This window comes from Ceratina calcarata, unplaced genomic scaffold, assembly GCF_001652005.2.
Source record: "Ceratina calcarata isolate Rehan_Ccalc_2016 unplaced genomic scaffold, ASM165200v1 scaffold351.2, whole genome shotgun sequence".
Lineage (NCBI taxonomy): Eukaryota > Metazoa > Arthropoda > Insecta > Hymenoptera > Apidae > Ceratina > Ceratina calcarata.
Genome location: NW_017158043.1, coordinates 699130 through 718208, shown reverse-complemented (window position 1 = coordinate 718208; position 19079 = coordinate 699130). Strand labels below are relative to the sequence as shown.

General features: G+C 45.6%; 1 protein-coding gene across 2 annotated transcripts in view; it reads right to left on the bottom strand.

The window, feature by feature from the left end:
* The window catches only part of LOC108625426 (protein FAM102B), a 40582-nt gene that overhangs the window by 5681 nt on the left and 15822 nt on the right, over positions 1-19079 (bottom strand). Inside the window, exons 3-7 of one of the 2 annotated variants that reach the window (XM_018025471.2) lie at positions 5754-5874; positions 5454-5644; positions 5128-5333; positions 4764-4983; positions 3119-3775 (exon numbers count right to left, since the gene is read on the bottom strand). In XM_018025471.2, the coding sequence (XP_017880960.1) occupies positions 3119-3775; positions 4764-4983; positions 5128-5333; positions 5454-5644; positions 5754-5874 (1395 nt within the window). Of the gene's footprint in view, positions 1-1482; positions 1636-3118; positions 3776-4763; positions 4984-5127; positions 5334-5453; positions 5645-5753; positions 5875-19079 lie in introns of both variants that reach the window. The other variant, XM_026813857.1, reaches the window with a different exon arrangement.

Genomic DNA, 19079 nt, shown 5'->3' with positions numbered 1-19079 from the left:
AACGACAACTTCTACGGTCATGTATACGCTTGGAGGATTTGTGGTTGGCGTGCAACAAGCCAGCAATCGCAACAGTCATGAATCGAGCCATCCTTCCGAACGAATGGATGGCTCTCGAAAAGTAATACCGGAAAATCACGTTTCGTTGCCATTATCATTAACAACGGCGCTTAACTTTTGACTCGTATACTCTTTTTACAAATTTTCTTAACGAACGACGATCGGCTAAATCTGTGATTCTAAATATCTTCTGAATCTCGAGTCTCGTCGAAGGTTCACAAAGAATATTATTAACCCTTTGCACTTCTATGTCGAGTGTGACTCAACATCAGCTTTTATCTGAGGAGCTCCTTTATCGAATTCCACTAGACATTCTTTCATGTCCAAATCAATAGATGAAACGTGAGAGAGAAAACCAGGATTGCATCCTGGAAATTGTTTCAAGATATATGATACACTTGAAAATTACAAAATACAACAATAGTGTGAATAAAACTGGTGTTTAAATGAATTTTCTTCTTCATTTATTTATTTAAATTGCCTTATTTATTAGTTAAAGTAAATTTAAAATAAAACACTTAAAAGCGTTAGGAGCTGTTGGTAACGAAATTGAAATAAAATTCGGAGTGCAAAGGATTAAGGAAGAATTGACAGCGAACAAAGGTCAAGAGCCGCTGTTTCATGGAACGCTGTTCGTAGACACGTAGGGTTGCGAAACACTTTGCATTTTACTAGAACATTATGCATATTTGAAAGATTATGCATATTTGCAGATCTAAAATTACGTGTTTTATCTTATGATCGATTATTAAATCGTTTTTAAGTAACAGAAAAACGCTCAAATATGTATATTATTCTAGACGAAGTGCCGAGATAAGTTATTCTGGTATCGATTTACAAATTTTTTTGGCCAAAGCCCGCTGAAGGAGGGTAATCGATTGGCCTTTTTCTGCGCTCGTTACGACGATAAAGTAGTAAATTCCATGTGCAAGCCGCGGTCTACAGCCACGCGGAAGTTACTTTTTGCTTTTCCTCGTGTCAACTAACGTTAATCTGTTAGTTGACACCTAATATTTTATGATATACGAATTTTACTGCGCATATTAGCTTTCAATTGCAACATATTCATGCACTTACATAAAACTTGTATTAGTTACGACCGGCGATCATTAACTACTGAATTGCAGCCAAAGGAACAGGTTAAATGAATATTTGCGCATACGTACAAATAGTAAACAATTTTCCATCTTGCACAAACGTTAATAACGCGAGAATGAAAACTGTTATTTCTCTCGCAATAAGGTATTTACCCTCCGCGTGGCTGCGAAATGGCAAAGCGAGAAATGGGAGAGAAAGAAAAAGACAGAGAGAGAGAGAGAGAGAGAGAGAGAGAGAGAGAGAACGATGTCGAAAAGAAGAGATACGTGAAAGCGAAAGACAAATATGAAAGAGAAGAGAACGAAGACGAAAGCTTGGACTGACGGTGGGGTAATGCTGTTTCGGTGCTGAGAGCTCGGTGGAGCGACTTCCGGTACCCCTAAGGAGGACTCCTCGGAGTCCGCTGGGCTGGTGGCGACCGTAGCCAGCTTGCCCCCCGCCCCGTCCAGTAATTTCCGGTGGCCTCCGCCAATACCCCTGCAAGGATTCACAAAGCCATCCAAACTGGAAGCAAAGCTGTATGCCTCCTCTCTTCCGCTCCTTGCTTGTTCCCCGCTGTTTTCCCCTCTTCCGTTTACGCACCCGTTTCACCCACGATCATTCGGCGACCGGTACAACGCGAAACGTTTTCACAATTTCTGCTCTCTTTACTCGTCAGAAATCATCGAATGAACCAGATATATCGTTCGTTACGAGTGCTGTGTCTCGTTAAAGAAATTTTCTGGAAGAGCGACTGTGAAAACGTTTAAGTCGTCGGCACAAAAATGAGCTGAGGTTGAAAGGGTCCAGCGTGGTCAATTAATTTTGATTACCTCTCCCAGATATATCCCGTATGCATTGAAATAGAACGATCCAAGGAATCTAATGAACCACATCCTTTCTTTACCACACTTCTCTCAAACACACTTTTTCTTACGTCGTCACACGAGATTTTACTTTCGTACCAAAATCACGATGGTATAGAAATTATTCCCGTCGACGAGCGGGCGCAGCATTCGGTTTGAGAAGGACATCTTCGAACTCTACTCTTGTACTCTCATCTCTACTTCACACTCTTTCAAACGATCGCGCTTAGTCGCGAAGCAGCTTGTATGTACAAGTACTTAGATTTACGAAGACGATTATGATCCAATCGTCTGGATTTTAGCGATTTTGCTTAAGATATCCGCGCGCGATTAGTAAAGCAAAGCGAAAGCTGATCCCGTAACGAGTATTGTGTTTTGTAATGTCTTTTGTTTGATGCACGCGGTCGTTGTTTAAGCTTTACACGTACGTACAGTAAATTCGTGTTTTTTGCTGTCGAGTGTTCGGCCGACGTTGATATCAAGCATCGCTTCGAGGAAACGTAAAACGATATGCGAAAAGTAGAAAGCGAGGAAAGAAATGAATGCGGATTACACTAAAGACGCACGATTTGTCGATGCGAAATGATCAACCGAATAAAACGAAAGACAAGCGGTAATTGAAAAATATAAGGTCTTGCGTTTCCGACAAACCAAACAAATCGAAGTTAAGAGTAACGCAGGAGAAAGGAGAGTAGGACCTCGTACGTCAACCGATATTTACAAGTTGCTCGAGATCGCAATCGTGTTCGATGACACTTTGGCTACCCAAGAAATTCACCCCAAAAATAGACAAGTCGAACGAACACGTATAACATCCAAAGTATCGATTCCTTTACGCAAACGATGTACACGAAGCGAATTCGAGTCGATTTCTAAAAGAAATCTGCCGCACGCGATACTCGCTCAATGTCTCCACCGGTTACGACGTCAGGCAAATCTTTAAGGAACTTAACAAAGCCAGTGGCAATTGCCATAAATAAAGAACACAGCTGAAATAGATGTAATGAGAGATGAAATAAATGGGACGCATCATCGAACGAAGGGGGACGGAGGACGGAATGTTTAATTAAAAATTAATCGTTAAAAGAGAAAGTCGTTTGACAAATGAAACGTACCTGAGGGTCTGGGCAGTCGTCGCGGAACGTAGCGAGGCTCTGGGGTTATCGGGCCTATGAAGGGGATCCGGGGAGGACACGGCTCTGGCCTGATCGACCAGTCGCAAAACCGGGCTCGTCTTGCCTTTCTCGATACAGTCGCAGGTCTTCGATATGCTCCGCCAACCCGGCTGACCGATCCTCGGTTTCGCGAGCGCCGCGATCACGCTGTTCTGTTGCCCGTTTCGATCGGCCGTCGCAGACTTCGCGGCGTTGTACTCATTACGCGCCTCGAAACTCTCGAAGTTCTTCCGCAACCGATGCGGTACGTCCTGCGGCCCAGGTACCCTGAACACGCCGAGTTCCTCGTTACCGTCCTCGTTAACGCGATTCGCGTCCTTCGAAACGACGCCGTTCCTCGATCGTTCGGCCTCCTTTCGATTGTTCAACATCGCGACGGACACGATGGCCGATCTGACGGAGCTTCGCGAGGCCGATTGGCGAGACGAGAGGGGGCTCGACACAGACCAGAACCGATTTCGGGGGTCCAGCAGCATTAGAGAAGATGTGGGAGGAGGTTCGACGTCGAGAGAGGTCTCGGGTCTCGGAGGCTGCTGATTCGAGGAGTTTTGGGAGACATTGGGTATACGTGGAGCCCATACCGGCCAGGAGGGTGACCTATAAAGATCACAACACAAATATTCAAGCATGCAAAAAATAATAATAAACTCATATACGATACGTAAAGACAGAAAGAGGAAATCGTGGGAGAATAAAAAAAAGAAAGAAATACGTTGGAAGAAGAATCCAGAGTCTCTGATTATGGAAGAAAAAGAAGAGAAGGGAATAAAAGTGTTCTCATCGTGCGTCGCGATCGATGCTGTTTGTCGTTAACGGCCGAACGTGTGCTAGACGAACGGTATAGCGAATGTACCGGAGTATGATCGTAGATTTGACGGGGTAAAGTCAGTGTGCGTGTTTATGTACCGTTTGTCGAACGTTAGGCATCGTAACTCGACGAGCACGATCGATGGTAAAACTCGAAAGATTCTATAGAACGATCCGCCGACAAGATGGAAACGTAAGCGACAGAGTATCAAAGCGAAATTGCATCGCAGTTAGCGATCGTTAATGCGCGCTTCGAAGATATTGTTAGTGCGAGCGTTATTACTAGGATACCCTTTGCTGCATCTTTCACCCGAATTGTAATATTCGGACAAGCAACTGTATTCCTGTCACGAGATTCCTCCCGTATGGCTCTCCCTTTCGAGGTACCATGCTCGCTCGTCGCTCAAACGATATACCGAAAGTCAAAAACGCGATGATCGTGACCAGGTATGTTAAACGTCGAGAACAAAAAGGAAATTCTCGAAGTAATCATTACGAAAGAGATCGAGAGAGTGAAATATTGGGAATGTGGCGAGGTAAATAACAAGCGATTAATGAGACGCGAGAGGTACTCGAAAAGTTTTTGTTACAGAGAGTAGAGAACTCTGGACGTTAATTAGAACTGTTTTTCTAAGAGCGGTACGTAAAACCGACTGATTCTGTTAAATCTACTTTTCAGACTCCAAGTTCCCGATCGAATCTTTGATCTCCGTTCGTTTACTCGGAAAAAGAGCTTTCTTTTTGATCATCTATCCGTTTGGTGGCCACTCGGCCTTACCTAATGTGGCCACTGTCACCACTACTGCTCTGTCTACTGTGCTGACTGTGTGAATTCAAGGATCCATAGCCGGATCCTTTGCTCAGCTGACTGGTGTTGCTACTGTTACGGGAATGGCCCGACTCCGTGTGCGCTTCGGCCAGAGTCTCCACTGGAAGAGCCGACGGTACGATCTCGCTCAAGGTCATCGGATCGTACGATTCCGCTCCGCTGAGGAGCTCTGAAAATTAAATAACGAATAAAGCATTCACCAGCTGATACGAATCGTATTAATTTGTGTTGAGAATTCCGAGGTGTTAAGAGTTCTACCGGAGCCGAACGACGAAAGAACACCGGGAAGTCCTCAGTAAAATTTGATCATTACCCGAGGAAAAGAGAGCGGGCCTCTTTTTAGGAAGACTGCCGAAACCGCTGCTGGCACTGGCTATACTCCCAGCCAAGGATCCGCTGGACACGTAGTCCTCTCGGTTGGTGCATCTCTCGGACACAGTCACCTCGTCCGCCGTCACGCCAGGAACACCTGGTACGCCAGGTACAGCGAGCTGCGTCTGCTTCAACGACGGAGACGGCCTGCGGAGAAGAACACATTCCTTATCGACCCGTTTGTATCGTCAGTTCTCTCTGTTACTGTCGGTAAATCACAATTATTTCTAACGCGAGTGGGTCAGTAAAAAACTTCAGGCGACTCACACTTTGAACAGGATGTCCCCGGACAGCATGTTCATCTTGATAGCGACGCGCAGCATGGAATTGTCCTGTCGATGCCGCGCGTCGTAACCTTCCAGAAGGCATCTCGTTCTGCAGAGTCCAGCTCCTGCGAATTCGGCGAGGTTCAGGTCGGTGAAGCCGAGTTTTTGGAAGGACCTGCCTCCCTTCAATTCCTGCGAAACCACGAAACGATCTCGTTCACGTCTGTTTTCTTCTATCGCTTTCACATCGATAGTAAATAAATATTACAGTTGTACGCGAGGTTCGCTCATCTTAAATTACCTTTCTCACGGATATCCTCAAAATGCAGGGGTCGAGAATACCGGTAGACGCGTTGGCACTCATTTTGCATAAAAATTCGAACTTGGCGTTCCATCTCACCGTGTGCTCTTGCACCTCTTCCCTGTAACGAGGAGAGAAACGATCAGAGAGACGTAATTGTATAAACGTTAATTGAAATGTAAATGAATTTAGAGCACGGATCGGGTCTAGTTCACGGGCATGATTCCGTGGATTCGGGGACACGATCCAGCAAATTCTCGCCGGGAACTGCTATAACGAATTAAATGAATATTCAGAGTACTTTGTTTCCGGTCACCGCGCCGAGTGCGCGTGGTCGTTTTACCACTGCGTATCTAATCGTACGAAGGGCTAGTTCATACGTGTCATCATTTATGCGTTCCGTGGTGAATTTCCGATGAGCTCGCGCGGAACTAACGTCGCGCACGGCCGTATTTGGTGTACGCGGTGTTTGATGAACGACGTCCCGTATTTTCGGACGAACGTCTCGGGAAAACGTTAGGAAATCGAATCGCGTGTACGCGTGGACGTATTCGATACGAACTACGAGGTACCGTCGCTCTGTGAAATCGTTCGAGATGAGAAAGGTCGAAGGCCACGGCGGTGCGAGCCGTAAGGTTTAGGAAGCTTCTTTTTCATCGACGGCACGGAGAAGTAGACGTCTCTTGTTATATTGATAGCTCGTGAATAAAACTCGGTGGCCGCAATTCGTCCGCCGGATGCCTCGTCACGTTCGTAGCTCCTTCTTCTTGGCCGAGTGAAATACGCTCCGGAAATGGCGTGGTCTTTTTAATCGACCGGAAGATCAAAGCGACGTACGCCAAACAAAAAATCCGCCTTTATCGAATCGCGCTCCAATGAAACGTGTGGAAAAATAAATGACGAAGTTGAACTTTCTTCACGGCGACTCATTGCCCCAGATCCTATCTCGTTCGTCGGCAAACTCATTTCCAGTTTCTGTGCCTGTGAAACGTAATTAGCCTTGAACGTTCGTTTGAGCTTCGTCCGATTACTTTACACGTTTCGCCTCGTTAATAATCATCTTTGCCGCATAAACGAGGATTCAGAACTTTCCGGCACGGTAGAAGAGCGACTGAGAAAGCAGCGATCGATGCACGATCGTCGCGTCGAGTTCCTCCTTGGCATTTATCAGGTTCATGGACGCACGAGATATTTCATAATATATTCATTTATTTATTTATTTATTTATTTATTTATTTCACGGATTTCAAGAATTCGTTTCACACAGTACAGGTATAAAAATAACAAAAACGAGCAGTATATCAACAACACTGATAAGTCGAACGGGCATAAGTATTACAAAATCATAATGACAATGATATATAGGTTTTTTCTGCGAGTAAAAATTACATGTTACATACAGAGATAGATAGATACAAATGTTGAATTATATCTGCTTTGGATGGCCGCTTACTTCGAGTTAGAGCATTGAACTTGATTTCAGTTAATACTGAGGGAGAATCAATATAATTTGATTAAGTATATTACGCTTTATTATTATGCCGCATCAATTCGATTCTTCTCTACGTAGCCGCTTTCCGACCTTTCGATCGGGACAGGATACACTCGTTCGATTAAAACTTTCTAAAATTACTCGACATCTCCGGTTCTCGGTGCCTCGACGGAAGTTCGCATATACTGGCTGACACTTTTATTTTCGATAGTTCTCAGGAATCAAGCTTTCCGACGGACACCGGATCACGGATGATCCCATTGCGGATAGAAGTAGTAACCGCGTGACTTTCCTGCCAGCCGATGCACGCAACTGGACTGACAAGAATTGGGCCAACTGATATCGTTGACCGACCGAATCGCGTTACATGCGTTTACCAGCTCGTAGTCGGTACAACATACACACGTCCCAGGATGCTATTACGACGTGACACGAGTCTGGATCGGCGAACAGATTTCACAGGTCCGTTCCAAGTTTAAAATCCACCGGCTAAGAAGCTGATAACCGATGTTATTTAATCAAGGGTCGCGTTTCGTAGCAACGGGTTCGGCAAATAGAAACGCGACGCGGCTGCAAAACTTATCGATTGTTCAATAAAACACGTGTGTATCAGGGAATCGAGGCAACCCGGAAGCACGATTCAACGTGTGTCTCCCTCGCGTGCCAGACGACTGTTCATTCAGACTACGCGGTGCTCGTTGTACGATCACGACGATTTATAGAGAGGAGGAAGAAGCCCCGTCGTTCGTCCAAAAATTGTTCCTGTTCTCTCGTTTCGACCATAATTTCATTCAAACGATTCATGATTCACGGCACGATTCGTGTATAACGATGCCACGTCTGCCCGTGGTTGACGCGACACGGTCCGGGCTGTTGGCGCGAAAGCTTTCGCGTGTAGTCGACGTTCGATGCACAGTGTGTAAATTGTAAAACCCTATTTATACGTGTGTCTTCGGTGTTTCACGAGCGCTCGAGGAAAAACATATTTTTACGCCTCCGGACGGTAACGCGTTAACGATACCCGACGTCGATGGGACACGAGTGGGCATGCACGTTGACCCCGGGTGGAAACGTCGATTAAATGCGACCACCGTGTCGTCCCCTGTAATATGTACGCGACAATTACTGGCGACGCGGCGGCTGTCAGCGTGGGATCGTCAACAGGTCTTCGAGGAGACTCTCGCTCATCGCTTTTGCCCTTCCATGCGAGAGGAGTCTCGACACGGTTAACGAACAACGCGACGCCTTGAATATTTCACGCTGCCTCGCGGTCACGGTTTCATATCCCACGTTCGACTACGAATTACACGATACGTCAAACGACGCCTATTTTTCCTCCGGTCAATCGTTCTGTCCCACCCCGTCCGTCTCCAGTTTTCGTGATGAAACGAACGCCGTAACGAGGCCAGAACGTTTCAATGTTCTTCGTAGCTGCTGCGGATGGTTTTAAATTCGCGTCAGGGAACGTTGGATCGATATCGAGGGAAAAGAAAAGAGGAAGGCGAATAAGCCGGCGGACCACTGCAGCGGCAGCGTCTTCGAGGACGATTCGAGCGAGTCGTTGCTCCAAATACGTCACTGGTCGACGTTCGTGGGGCGCCACGACGCCGAAAAAGAGTGAGACTGTTCGTCTCGGCTACTCCTGCTGCTCGGAAACAAAAACAGCCAACGCGAACTTTCCTCTTTGCTTCCTTTTGTGCCGCGGGAGACCGAAGCCAAATCTCGCGCAGATCAGAGAGACCAGTTCGCGTATTCGTAACGTCGCACTGATTTTTATGCAAACTATTTTTAATGCGAGCATAAACAATGAATTCCGACCTCGGATTCCTTTTACCCTCGGAATATAATTCGTGATATTGATTCGCAGACAATGGGTACCGCGGCCTTGCCACGATTAAGTTTCGTCCATAGAGGTCTATTGAGCCGATCACGGTCGAACTCGCGCCTGTTGTCCCCTTAAAATTAACGAGTCGAATCACGGCGCAAGCGTTTACGTAACGAGAACATTATTTTACACGCGTCGGGCCAACGGTAAAGACGAACCCAGCGTATATCGACGGATCGCGCGAAGGCGAAGTTCTACTCGAGCTGCGAACCGAGCATCGATACGCGATCGGTGAACAACGGCCAGCACAGCTTTCACCGAGTTCGAGGGATCGCGAAAGAACACGAACGAACGTACGTTGCATTAGCCGTGGGCAAGGCTGTTCCAAGGCTGACCGGATCGTGTGTCATTCGCAGTTTCGCAATCCAGTTCAGATGAAAATGCATGCCGCCTAGTCTCGTGCACCTTGTCTCTCGTAACGAACCAAACGCGGCGACTCCTCGAACGGGCGCATCGTGTTTTAACACTAGAGTCTACCAAGGAGGGTTGAAACGACTCGTTTGGCATTTCTCATAATCGTTATTCATTTTCAGTACATTTTGTTTCCTAAAATTTTGTGACTTTTTCTAAAATATGCAAATAACTAATTCTGTAAAACAGTTCTTTTTTCTTTTTTTTGTCTTTTCGATGTAAAATTGTATTACGTACCGAGATGAGGACCCCACGGAACGTAGGTAGAAGCGTAATTATTTTGAAAATTATTGTTATTAAATATTAGTCGCTGTCAGGTCGATGCAAAAGTTCGTGCCTGATTTTTATAGTCGAGTCACATCCGATCGTACTTCGACATAAACGTTTGTTTCAGCGTTATGTCACGAATCTGTCGAAAGACAGTATAATCCGTGAATCTCGGACACCGATATCTACTTCGAACTGGCCAATCTTTCAGTTTCTCGATAAAAAGGATCCACGTGCTCGTAAAAGGAACAATAGAGAGCAGCGATGGATGACTGCATAAAAAAATTGTATCATACGACGTAAATGACGATGTGTGAACGAGACAATGTCTTATTTGAAACTAGGCAAGGACACTTGCATCCGATACATGTAAGTCGTTTCTGTTCTTTTATTGGAAGCCTGAAGCAGATTGGAGCGATTCATGACTTATGTATATTACGACGGCTTCGTAACGACGACACGCGCCTCGAGACCGTCGGTCATCGCCAGTCGTACGGAGTAATTATGCGGATGACTTCACGAACGAGGTCGATCGAGGAAAAAACGGCGACTCGAGTGGGCTCTTCGATGGGGCGACTGCCGATGGATTTATTCAGAATCGAGTCCGATCATGGTTATTTTCGTTCGATGGACGCGACGCGTGGTTAACCGTACGACGTGATCGATACATAGACGGATATCGGGGCGGTGAAATCTCGTCGGCAATCACTATTTCTGATTCACCTTGCACGTGAACCTTCGCCGTGACGCGTGCCGGGCACGATGCGGCGCGATATTTTACCGACCGACTCGACTCCCTCCGTTGAATCGCTGCTCGCCCACCCGATATCTCGTTCGCCTTCGACCTCAAATATTCCACGCTATCGCGCTCCTAATCTGGCTCAATGAATTAACGTCGAACGCCTATCGAGCGGTAAATCTTAATCTCTCCGAGGTGTAACGTCTAATCGTCGTTTCGAACCGCGTTCCAGCTAAAAACGAATCGTTTCCCACTGACGTCGACGTCAAACACCGTTGCACAATCTGACGTTCGCGCGACCGTTCGATTCTTACTGCCACAAAAAATTTTTTTAGCTCGGTACGTACGAATCATCTCGAGAAATTACATTTTTATTCCATCGCGCACCGTTTCAGAAGAGAGGAATCGCGATCGATAGTTTCACCTCACACGTGTCGCGGTGAGGAATTCAAAATCGAATCGAGAAGTTGAGAGCAAGAGGTAAATCGCGTAGACGAAAGTGGCGGACCAGTTTTCCTCGGGGTCTTTAAGAATCGGAGAACTCGATCTCGCTTCGGTGTCCTGGGGATCCCAGCGAGAGAACCGACGTCGGTAATGAAATCGCGCCTCGATTACTTCCTCGAATCAATTTTTTCCCGGCTCCTTCCCCGAGACGAACGAGAAAAACGATGATGCTGATGATAATAATAATAATGACAATAATGATAATTTCACGGATAGAAGCCCAGCATAGCAGATGATAGAAGTAAAATGTACAGTAAGAATAAAGAAAAAACAAGGGAAAGAGGAAAGAAAAAAGATCAAAATAACAAAAAAGAGAAAATATTAACCAGAAAAAAATTAACATACACATCGTAGTAGCACTAAGTGCATCCTGGAGTGTTAATGAGAAGAAACGCGTGCAGAAAACATTGCGCATCTTCTTTTTAACTTCTTCTTCGGAGGCCACCGTTCTGCGAAGAGATCAAAAGGTATCGGAAGTAATCGAAATATGAAAACTGGATGATCAGAGGAACGAGACGGAAATCGGTTCTCCGGGTTCTGAAGATGGTCGCGATGAAGCTGGCCGACCGACACGAGCCGGAAGAATTCCGAGTCGACTCGTCAAGGAGGACGATTATCGAGTTGACTTCAATCGAAACGCACGCGTCTAAATTGCCGAGGGAAGCATCGTAAGACCGTTACCACCGTTAACTTGGGAGCGTTCCAAAAATACGCTACGAACGCGCACAGAGAAAGAAAGCATATTTAAAAGTGTCGCACGACGCATCAGTGAACACGTATTACAAAATGTTCCACGAAAATTGCCTGACAAGAAGAAAGAGGATCGATGGAAACAGGAAAAGAAACGACGTTTCCGTCCCGCAGTAAACGCGTACAGCACGTGTTCGTGCTGATAACGAGATGCTAATTGTGACCCGAGGATCGAACGGGACCTTCCGTTCGAGGTCTCTCGACTTTCGTCGTCCCATGGAAAATTCATCGAGATCGAGACTCTCCAGCTCGAACTATCGACGCATCTCGCCCAACGCAAAAGAACAAACCGTTGTGTCCGATGTCTCGCAGATAAGCGATATCGGGTAGACGACGTTGGACAAGGTCGGAGTGTTCGATGCGCCTGCTGTATGTAAAAGGAGAACGCGTAAAGAAAATACAGTGGAGCATCGATCGTCCAAACTGACGAGAGGGAATGAATCTGTTTCGGTACACGGTTCTTCGGCTGGTCTGATTACGATTGAATCTCATCGTTTGCAGACGATAACGGCGAGGGTCAGAGATTCGTCGCCTGCGGCGTACCCTCGGTTCTCGAGTCTCAGCGTTTTACGTCGTAAGACCTACGAGAAGACCGACGATGCGTACGAAACGAACGCGAACGGGACGGTACGATCCGAGTGGACGCGTACCTCAACTGTCGTGAGAAAGAGCGTCGATTCGTATCGATCGTGCGAACCTGGGGAACAACGATGTCTCACACGATCAATTGTTGGGTCACGTGGATACAACGTATTGGACAGCTCCCGATGCGAATAGGCACCTTCGGCAGTGGTGATAATAATTATCGTTCGCTCTTGTTTGCTCGCGCCGAACAATGCGGCACGTGACCGTCGTTTCAGACGAACAGCACAGGTGCACGGTCGTCCGTGATAAATTCTGATAACGCACAAGAAAATACGGTCTACCGCGACGCGTTACCTCATACTCGGGACCTCGTAAATTATCACGCAATTAAATCCGACGTAACGGACTAACGAGGCGAGAGTCACTCGTTCTCGTCACTCGATCTTTCCCTTACATTTGAAATTTCGAGATAATCGCGGCAAACTGCTTCGAGCCAAACGGGAAAAAGATACTCGGGATCGTCACTCTGACGATATGCCTAAAAATCGCCGAAATCGGATTTCTATTTCTAGGGATTTGTATTCTATCGAATACTCGATCGTCGAGTGTCGGAATCAATTTAAAATCAATTGCAGAATTTGTATTAAACAGACAGACAAGAAACCGAGCTAAAAGACGTACTTTTGCCATGTTGACGAGAGTGGAAAATATTAAAAGGCAACTGCCTGTTACGATATTCGCACGATAAAAGAAACGTCCGTTCAGAACAGATTTTTTAAGCCGATATCACGAACGTTTTATTTTGCATAAAAGTCCGCAGTCTGCTGGTCACCATCGAAAGAGAAATTCTCAACGCCTGACTTTCCTTCTGTTCCGCTCTTTCAAAGTGCATACCTCCGCTTTGCATCGTTACGTATTCATAACCGAGATTACGCAAACCGTTCTTCGTACATACGAACAGTCGGAATTTCGCCTGAGAAGCATCGACCGTGGCGAAACGATGCGTTCAGTTTCTCCGAGAGCACGCCAAGTCAGTCGAAAATTTCATATGAGCAGATCTATGGACGCCCGAAATCCGCGGTCTACTCGTCATCGGCTCACCCTGCCGCGTATTCTTCCGCAGATCTCAAGGTGATGCGCAGACTTGGAACACGCGAACACGTAACGTCCCGAAGCCGTTCTCGGTACCGACAAATTAACCTGTGACCTCTCGCCTCAACTTTTTTTCGCCTTCTATTTGCGTTTCATACCGCGCAAACGGAAAAGCTATGTGTTATTTCGCCGTCCAAAGGAAATTGGAATTAAATCCGACCGTTTTCTTTCTCACTCTATTTCCGCTCGTGTATGTATTTTCCTTCGAGCCACGTACACGCTCGTTCTCGGACTCTTAACGATCCAGCTTTGCCTCCGGCCCTTGTCGCGATCGAGAGGATTTTCGCGAAACGCGACAAAAAGAATGTGGAGCGATTCTTCTATCTATGGACGTCAGGTATAAACAAGTTCACCTTTAAACGTCTAGACTGGACATTTAATTTTCATGACCGGCCGACTCGCGGCCGGACCACGTGATCGATAATTCTTCTTTGCTCCATTATCGCGAGACAGGTGGATACGTCAATTCTAAGACGCGCAAATTATTCACACAGTTCTCGGCAAACAGTTGGCAAGTGCCTGACAATCGGTAACGACTCTTTTAATAAGTAATCGTAACAAGCTATAGCAGACGGAACAGACGCAGACCTTCTCAACGAGTATCTGTTACGAAAGATCGTCTCAATTATGATCCCTAGTCGAAACGGTACAGTAAATAAATAAATATATACAGGACAGCCGCTGCATTACGTGCAGTTCAACTATTTCCCCAATTTTCTTACGGAATGGTTGAAACGGTATTTTCGTCGCGGTTGAGAAGTCACGAATATCGCGAACCGTTCTCGATGTACGGGAACAATGACGACTACCGTTTAATGGCTGTGACCATCGTCGAGCCTTACGTGGGTCGCGCGGTGCTCTCCTATATCGTTTGCCACTGATGCACAAGTTTGTTTGTGGACTTGACACAATCGCGTTGGAATTCTCTGCGAAACGGCAGGGCTACTTTTATGCGATCGTCATCGGCCTCCGACTCGCTTCAACGAGAGAAACCGCGTTTCCATCGGTCGTTCTCAAATCGGAAATGATGTTTAATTAATCGCACGATCGCTCGTCATTTGCTCTTTCAAAATTATATAAATATGCAATTTCGGCCTCATGATTATTCGTACTATCTATTACCGCAACTCTCCTGCTCGTTGTATATTTTCATGTATGTAAAAAGATTTCTTTAAGGTTGTATGAGCCGTAGGAATTCATGGTGTAATAACTCTTTTAATAGGCTCCCAAAATTTCTAAAATTTTGTACAGTGTTTTATTAATGTAATATCCAATAACTATTAAAATAAGGGTTCCGTGTAACAAATAAATCAATGACTAAAATTTAAAAGATGAGACACGAATATCCTGAACTTGAAAGTTTATCCCTTCCTTCGGTATGCAATTCACGCGTGTGATACGATACGTGCATTTGGAAGCACGCGCAACTGTGCATCAAAAGCTGCACGGATACATTAACGGCGTTACGCGTTTACAGGTGTGTACAAGTGACACAGGTGTACCTCCGATAACACGTTCGTCGCGAGGATCCGCAAACCGTACGACTCGAATATATTTCAGACTCGGTTAACTGAGAAATTAAGTCTCGTATGAAAAAATACTTTATTCTATATTTCCGATTCGGTTTCGTACGTACGAGCGACAACCCACTTGTATCGTAACCCACATATCACGATTTCGGAACCACCCTGTATAATCGTTAAGAGACATTTTGCTCTGGCCTAGGTTTCGCTCGATGGGTGATTAATTATGCGTATCGCTAGCACGACCGGCTGAAATCTCCGTCGAAATTAGACCAATGTTCCACGAACACTACAGGGTTCTCCTTATGAACGGTCCTACGCCGTTCGAGGCCACTCGTACCGATCTGTGTCACTCGTCGCGTTAATTCTTTCAGTCCCGAGACTTTAGTTTTTTTTTATAATCGCGTGAGATCCGCGATCTACCAATGGCGACGACGACCCAGGAAGGAACACGTGAACCGAATAAAACAAAAAGAGTCTGTACTTCTTTTTGTACTCGGAACGCGATGTCGTTGGTGCGTATGTAACGCGTTAAATTACACGTGCTGCCACGACATTTCTCACCCCGATGATTATGCGAAACTGCAGGACGATGAAAACACACATATCTACGTATGTATACGTGTCTACCAGTAGTTCCTTGTTACGAAACGCGATCGTATGCATTCTGCTCGTCGATGTTCCGCGATCGATTCTATCTAGCACGCGACGATGCGTGTCGCATCGTTTCGCGACGATGCGTGTCGCATCGTTTCGCGACGAACCAATACCGCACCTTATGATAAATGATCTAAATCACGATTTCCCAAACTTTTTCTACAATGGAACACTTAGCTCATTTCTTAAATTGGGTAATTCTTAATATACAACTAACAGCGTATTTAACATCAGTGAAGATTGATCATCACTCGCCTTTCGATATGAAGTAGAAGATCTTTAAATGTGTTGCAGTGTATAAAACTTTTCCAAATTGTCGCAGAACACCATCTGGGAAACCCTCGTTTAAATAAAAATCCTGAAATCCTGAATTTTGAAAAATCCCGTACCTGACTCGTTACACTATTATAGATTTAGGGTCAGCGTACACGTGGACTCCACGCACCCCTCGGTGGCGTGCGTGCGTTACGTCCGACCAGAACCGAATGAGTCACATATTCTACTCGCCGAAACAAAAGCCTTTCTAGTTCGATAAAGGCGATTATCGCTTACGTGCCAGAGATATCACGTATACGTATACTCCACGGTTAGATTGATATCGCTCGGAGAACAGGAACACGCGCGTTACATTCTACGTTATCTCTTTATTGAGATCGCATCGGGTCGTACCGAAGGCCCCTTCGTGACCCACGGGCGTGTTCCCGTTTTCGATATTTCTAGCTTTTTATTGAGGAAAAGAAAGTAGAACGCTCTGAGCGCGGCGCATCTTAACTCGGGCAACGAGCGCTTAAGGAGGTTCTACCGCTAATGGATTAAACATTCAGAAGTTGATGTAAATTTACACACTCGTCAATAATACCTTCATAAAGGTACAGTCAAATTTTGGTGAAGTTTCAGAGCTCCAAAACTGAGAAATAAATTATTACACTTTTCCAATTTTTACATTGACTCTTATGGAAAGACACGTTATTTTCGTAATATCTAATGAACAAACATTGAGATTACTTTGAAAAAATTTGTAGTGATAGAGAAGTAAATAAAGAAGATATAGCTGCTTCGAAGAATGTAGTTCAGAGCTTAGAACAATTATTAAAAATAAATAAGAGAGTATGATTTTCATCGAGGATTGAACTTCAGAAGATTTGACTACGTCGCACTCCGTAGACGCATACTCGGGCATACGCTATCTCTCTCACTCAGCTCAGCAGTCAGTCACAATACAGAGTATACGTATAATGACACACAGCGCGATGTTGTCAAATTTTCGAGTCGGACTACGGAAGTCAAGCACACGCCGTTAGCTATCAGACGGCAGTACAGCTTTGACTAGCTATGTATCGGTAGAACCTCCTTAAAGGCGAAACGTAGGCTCGATTGTGGTTCGACGTCGATCTGCCCGTATCATACACGCTCGTATCCTTTCTTTCTCATAGATTTTTATTGTAGTAGCTGAATAGAAGTCGCGGCAAAGGCCACTAAGGTACGGCGTCGTCATTCAGACCAAAATTAGATACGTTAAAAACGTGAGAACCGCACGAAATATCGACAGCGTTGTACACGTTTTAACACTAGACTGTCGGAGCGAGTCAATGTTACTCATTGTTGAAGACTCGAAGTTCAAGTATCGTTCAAAAGAAATAGAAATAAGAGCGCCTGTGCTAAATGTACTAAAAAAAAATTGCTGAAAATGTATTTTAAAAACAGAATATAATAAAATTTTATTTCATTAAAAAACTTCAATTTTTAATCAAACTGACTCATTTCGGGCAAAATAGATATATACCCAACATCCGATAATCTAGTGTTAATGCTCAAACGATGAAAGTTCGCGTAGAAAGTATTCTTTAAACGTGTCATATTGTATAAAAATCCACGGTTTATGGCGAACGAATTCGCCAAACGACTCTTCGGCACGCCTCCGATACCGCATTCCAGAAGTCAACGATAATTCATCGGCAAGTGTTTCCGTTGCTGTTATTGTCATTGGAATCACGCGATCTGACGGTGGAACGAACGGCTGCGTGGTGCTTTCCGTCGGAAAGAACCGTGCCCCGTTTCTCGACGGTATCAGCAGTGTCGACCCTTCACGCATCGGCCAACTTCTTTTATCTTAGCAAATGGATGAACGTACGAGTACGACTTCCACACATTTACGGGACGATCGTTTTCAAACAGCTCGGAAGCGGAGGTACGAGGCTGTTGAAAGGACGCCCGGCTGAGGTTCGGACGCGAGGAATCGACTACCTCTGAAAGTCCGAACGTACACGTTCGTTCCGTAGGGATTGCGATATCGAAGGAGCCACCTTAAAGCGGCGCGAAAGAGGCGAGAGGTGAAAGAACCCGTTTCCAATACCTTTCGTTACGCGTTCGCAACACCTCGCCGACGCGACGTAACACGTTACGTAAGCCCGATAAAACGAAACTCGAACGGTCGCGATACGGTCATCGTGGAACGGGATTAATTAATCGCTTTCTTCGAAATGCGCACACGGCAAGAACCTTAACCCGTTTCTTCTTCGACATCACCATCGTCGCTTTCGACACGCGATCACGATTTCGCTTTTACACGATCGAAAACCGTTCAGAATTTTTACGCGAGACGAGGTCCTTCTCGGCAACGAAACAGACCGGACCCACGGTTACACGTAACGTTTTCTGTTCGAACACGCGAGCGAATTCCCATCGGACGACCGTTGATGAATTCACACGTTTCTGACGACCGTGTCTCGCGGATTTATATCGCTCCATTTATATCCACGCGCTACACTTCCGAGAATCGATGGCTCGGAGTATAAAACGTATCACCCGAGACGATGAAGCTCTTCTACGATCGACAGTGAAACGAAACGACCGCTCTTTTACAGAGAATCGAATAAAATCTTTTACAATGAGAGATAAGGGAGGAGGGCACCGATAATAAGATCTCAAACGCGTGTTCGTGATTTCGCAAGTTACACGTAGGATTTCAAACCACGTGTATCAGCGTCACGTGTCGTCGTCGATCAGTCGTTCGTAAATTTTTTATAACGAATCAGTGAATCATGGATACTTTTGTGCACCGTTAGTCTCGCTGGGTAACGACTGCGTTTAGGACGAGTAAAGAGCCTCTTAAGTAACGAAGGATCAAGACGGCCAGCGTTCCTCGTTAAGAGGCATTAGTCTTTTCCCCGAGAAAGATCGAACGAGGTAGCTTACAAAGTGCAACAAGTGCTGCACTTAGAACTAGTTTCGGCTTTTCTCGACGAGCGAGCGAACGAAGCACCGTGGAAAATCGGAGACGCGCAACGACAGGACATATTGAATTCTGGTAAACTAGGCGAGAAACTTCGACGTTGAACGACCGATCGTACAGAGCGTTCCG